Source organism: Castanea sativa, chromosome 12 (genome assembly GCF_040712315.1).
Source record: "Castanea sativa cultivar Marrone di Chiusa Pesio chromosome 12, ASM4071231v1".
Classification (NCBI taxonomy): domain Eukaryota; kingdom Viridiplantae; phylum Streptophyta; class Magnoliopsida; order Fagales; family Fagaceae; genus Castanea; species Castanea sativa.
Window position 1 is genome coordinate 43327298 of NC_134024.1, and position 5374 is coordinate 43332671.

A 5374-nucleotide genomic window follows, 5' to 3' on the forward strand; every position below is an offset into this window, starting at 1 on the left:
ATGTACAGAAGTTGGAGGGATAGCTCAAATCCGACAATGATCACATAAAAATGCACCCGTGAAGCCTTATTTTTAGGACAATGATCACATAAAAAGGCTCCCATTTTTAGGACAATGATCACATAAAAATGCACCCGTGAAGCCTTATTTTTAGGAAAATGATCACATAAAAATGCATCTGTGAAGCCCTATTTTTAGTAGGAATGGCAATTTCTACCCAACCCACGGATACTCGACCAGACCCGACCTTAATGGGTTGGATTTTGCCCAGCCCGATAAAGAATAAGGTCGAGTTTGAATTTTTTTAAGAAAAATCCGAAGTGGGTCCGAGTTTTGGTAAAAACCCAGCTCAAATCCGGACCTGACCCGACCCGGTTATACCTTAATTATTAAAATATCCTTTTATATATATATATATATATATATATATATATATATATATATTAAGAGGACTTAGAAAGTTAGTTATTACTTTTTTTCCTGTCAAAAATACCCCCTAAATTAATTAACCAACAATTTAAAAATATAGTTAAAATAGTAAATTGACAAAAATAATAAACTGCTTCTAATAAACTCCTACTTTTACGTTAATTTGAATTTTTACATCTACTCACTAACTCTTTATAAAATAGGATCACTCTTTTGTTAGTTTTAAAATTCCTCCAATCTACAGAACTTACCCCACGTATTCATCACACCCTTAAATTATTATTATTATTTTTTTGTGATTGAAAAAGGTAGAATTTCCAAATTATAATAAATGCAAGTTATTAATCTTTGCCCAAAAAATATAAGAGCATTTGAGCACGCGTTATAATAAATGCAAATTATTAATCTTTACTCAAAAATAAAAGAGCCTCTAAGCACGCGCGTGCGTGCTCAGAGGCTAGTATTAATGACCTGTGAATTATAGAGAATTTTTATCACAATTTGCTACGTGACAAGTTGTGAATGATGGAGAAAAAATAGTAACGCTATAAGAAAAAAGACATAATACAAAAAGTATTATTGCAACAAAAAAAAAAATGGAGGTAATATATATACTATTGCATCTCTAGGTTTTTTTTTGTTGTAATAGTAACTTAAATTTATTACATTAATATAAGATTGTAGCAACAATAATTATGTTACATTGAACTGTGTTGTTGTAGTGGATTCCAGTTAGCTCAACTAGTAAAGTCTATGATGGTTGTATAAGAAATCTGGGATTCAATCTTTACCTATACCAAAAACTGATTGATGTCTTGGTCTGATGATAAAGAGCTATCATCAGGAACGAACGTCATAGGTTGAAACTCTCTAAAAAAAAATGTGTTGTTGTAATAGGTAACTTTTTTTTTATACATTGAGATATATTGTTGCAATAAGTAATCTTTTATTTCACATCAAACTATATTGTTAGAATAGTTCCTAGGTATGATTTTTGAATTGCAAAACAGGATAATGAAAAAATTATGATTTAAGAAAATGATTTATTTATTTCTAAATTTTTTTTGATAAAAAAATCAACCAATTGCAATAAGATTTTTTCAACCTATTGTCTCATATTTTATTACAACGACTTACATTGACTTTTTTGTCATTGCAATAACACTTATTGCAACGAGATTTTCAAAATAAATTATTGTAATATGTGAAACTTATTGCAACGAAAATCTAGTATTAATAAAGTTGGGAACTTTTGTATTTTTGTACCCTCCGAGTCCAGTACTCCACATGGACTTATTTTGACTCAGCCTGCTAGATATTGTCTACAAATTTTTCCCCTTGATAACATTTGAACCATGTCAAGCAAGGAAGCCTCAAACTTAACAAATTGCGAATCCTTAGCATTGTCTTCTGTAATTATATGTAGTACTAAGCAATAATCCTTGCAACGCGCGAGATACTTCATTAGCAAAATATTAATTTTATTTGTTTGAATTTGGTAGGAGTTTTAAATGTCTTTATTTAGTTATTTATTTTTTTGTAATTGGAATAAAAATAGCATAAACAATTACTATTTCAAATAGATCTATTCCATGATATTTCACTTTAAAGATTGACCTCTAAAGATGAATTTGAATTTGGTTGTCCAAAGGAAAAACAACTTGAATTTGGTTAAATTAATTAATTAGATATCTTTCAAATTTGTTAAAAATTTGTAGCTCAGTTGTATTAAGTGATTCTCTGTCTATAGAGAACATAGGTTCGAATTCCCTTTTCTCACTCGTAATAAGGAAAAAAAAAAAATTGATTTACTTTTTTAGATATGATCGGACAATTATAGCATCTACTATATGATGGTTGCTCGTCATCTTATGCTGAGATATTAATTAATGGGTTTATTTTTTTTCTAGGTAGAGTTTGAATTTTGCTCTCTTGTCCGATGATAAAAAAACTTTTTGAATGAATTAACTGTAACCGGCAAGAATCTTTGAACTTTGATATCGCTCTTGTTTTCTTTCAGTAAGCTTTTTCCAAGCATAGTCTAACATATGACTTTTACCTAAACATTCAACGGTCATTATTAGGGGCTAGCTATAACTAAAAACCAAAGAGGGAAGACCTTCTAGAAAAAATCTTAATTTTTTCCACTCACAATTCACAAGGTGTAAGCAAACAAAGTCAAGAATGTCTGCTGGCTGTACGTGAGCTTGCCACGCACAAAGGAGAGGTATGAATTTGAATTAAAAGAGAGCAAAGACTTACAATCTCTTAAGATAAATGAACTTGTAGGGTCTTTGCAAACCTATGAACTCACCCATGCCCACAGTAAGAAAAATAAGAATATAGTCCTAAAAACTGTTAAAGAAGAAGACTCCTCATCCAATGATGATGACGTTGAGGAAAACCTAGTTCTGTTAGCAAAGAACTTAAAAAATTTTCTGAAGTTAAAGAAGAATCAATGGTGATCTAAGTAACTAAAGGGTAAATAGTTTAGGAAAGAGTCCAGTGGGAGTTCTAGAGTTAAGAAAGACTATGTATAATATGTAAAAGACTGAAAGTTGTAATCTCAAGTTTTAAAGTGCTTTGAGTGTAATGTCAATAGACACATCCGTAAAAAAGTGACCAAATTATAAGTCTAAACGCAAAGCTATGAATGCTACTTTGAGTAACACTAAGAGTTCTAGTTCTGAGGACAATAATGATAGTGAAGGAAACTTCATAGCTTCTACTGCTATAGCTGATGTTGGTGGTGGGAATTCTGGAGAACCCTCTGATGTAGATGATAAACAAGACATAGAGTTTAAGGCTAGTGAGGGATCGGAAGATGAATCCAAAGGTAAGAAGGATCTTCAAACGGCTTACAATGAGCTGATGAGGATTGTTCTTATTATGCTAAGGCAGCTAAGGTAGCCCTTAAGAAGTTAAATAAGTCTGAAACTGAGAACGCAGTTGTTGTGGATCAATTAAAGGTGGCGAGGAAGGGACTAAAGAAGCTAAAGACTGATCTTGCTAGTTCTGTTGATAAATTCATAAAAAACAAAAATTGTAATCATAGTTAAATTTTCACAATGAAATTCTCTATGCAACTCAAGGAAAAAAAAAGTGTTATGCTGCACTAATTACTTTTACAGATTGACAAGTACAGATTAGGCATAAGTTGATAAGTTTATCCTTGTGGCTTCTGTGAAAGCTATTAAATGTATTTTAACACATTATACTGCTAATTAGCCAATCATAAATCTTAGAATTTTTCAAGAGTGTTGTTTCATTTTGGTGGTACTTGGCTCTCTCTATCCGGAAAACCTAGGTTTGAATCCCCCTCCCCTACTTATTGTAAGAAACAATCCTTGTTTTTTTTTTTTTTTGATCTGATAACATGATATTTACTTCGTAACGATTGCTCATTATTATTAGACTAAGATATTATAAATTTATTTTTGGTGTTGGTGGAATTTGAAGCCAACCACCCAAGTCACTTGTTTGACAACAAAAGATTTTACTAGTTTTTCTTTGAGATGATAGACTTTACTAGTTAGCTAATTGAAACATGCAAGAATCTTTGAATTTTTTTGATAATGCTCTTTTTGATGGCAGCCAGCTTCTCCACAGTATAGCCAACTTAAGACTGTATCATAACGTTTCAAAAAAGTCTTTATTATGAAGCAACTATAACAAAGAAACAAAGAGGGGCCATCAACTAGAAGAAAATGTCTTATTATCTCCGCTCATAAGGTGGAGTGAACAAATAAGTCAAGAATGTCTGCTTTGGTGTCCCCACATGCATCCACTTGCCAAGTCCACTCCTCAGCCTAATAAAAAGGGCCTTATGATATGAATATTGGTGTGAGCTTGCTACAAAGAAGTATGAGTTTGAATTACAAAATTCTTTTCCTACTAGCTCTATGCATTTGTAATGCTGAATCTGCAGATCCCTTGGGGCAGTATTGCAATGCAGACACTAATATTGGCAGTGGTAGCCAAATATCAGCCAATATTGATAGCTTATTAGCTGAATTGGTTTCCAAAACCACCTCCAATGGCTTTTTTGCTACTTCATATGGTAAAAACCAAGACCAAGTTTTTGGCCTGGCTCAATGTAGAGGGGATGTGAGCAGAACAGACTGCTCAAGTTGCATCCAAGATGCAGCAAAGCAAATCCGCCAACGTTGTCCCAACCAAGCCGATGCAAGAATTTGGTATGACTTTTGCTTTTTACGTTACAACACTCAAAGCTTCATTGGAGAAATTGATACATCTTATGGTATATTATATGGGAATGTGGAAAATGTAACTGATCCTGATGCTTTTAACAAAGAACTAGGAACTCTGTTTGATCAGATTAAAGCACAAGCTGTTGACACTAAGAATGAAGGGCTTGGGAAAGGTAAGACCAAGTTGTCAACATTTGTGACACTGTATGCATTGGTGCAATGCACAAGAGACCTGGCTCCGGTAGATTGTGCACAGTGTCTGGCCATTGCTGCGGGCAATTTTGAAAAATTTTGCAAAGACCGGAAAGGATGCAGAGTTCTATATAGCAGTTGCTATGTCCGATATGAGCTCTATCCATTCTTCTTTCCTCTTGATTCAAAGCCAAACGATACTCTGGCTGATACTGTTATGGCCATACTGCCATAGTCCCTATGCCAAATCAGCCCTTGTTAAGGAAATAAGGATGTCGCAATAACTTCTTGAAAGTTTCATTTCAATAAGTATTGCTATTTGTGACATTTTCATGTTTGAATTGAAGTCACGGGCATGAGGGCTTCACGTCAAATGGCACTTCCTTGTGCTTCCAATAAGCCAAGGTCTTTTATTAAATATTTTTATGTTCCTAATTCCAGGTATTTGTCTTTACGTCTTTGCTTAAAGTGACTGCATCTAAAAAGCAGATTGATTACAATAAAAAACTCAACTTTACCTGCTGCCTCCATGCACTGGTTAA

General features: G+C 33.2%; 1 protein-coding gene across 1 annotated transcript; it reads left to right on the forward strand.

The window, feature by feature from the left end:
* The first annotated feature begins 4260 nt into the window (after window positions 1–4260).
* On the forward strand, window positions 4261–5374 carry LOC142618697 (cysteine-rich repeat secretory protein 55-like). Its single transcript, XM_075791686.1, has one exon. It carries the CDS (start codon window positions 4261–4263, stop codon window positions 5065–5067), a length of 807 nt encoding a protein of 268 aa, XP_075647801.1. The 3' UTR covers window positions 5068–5374.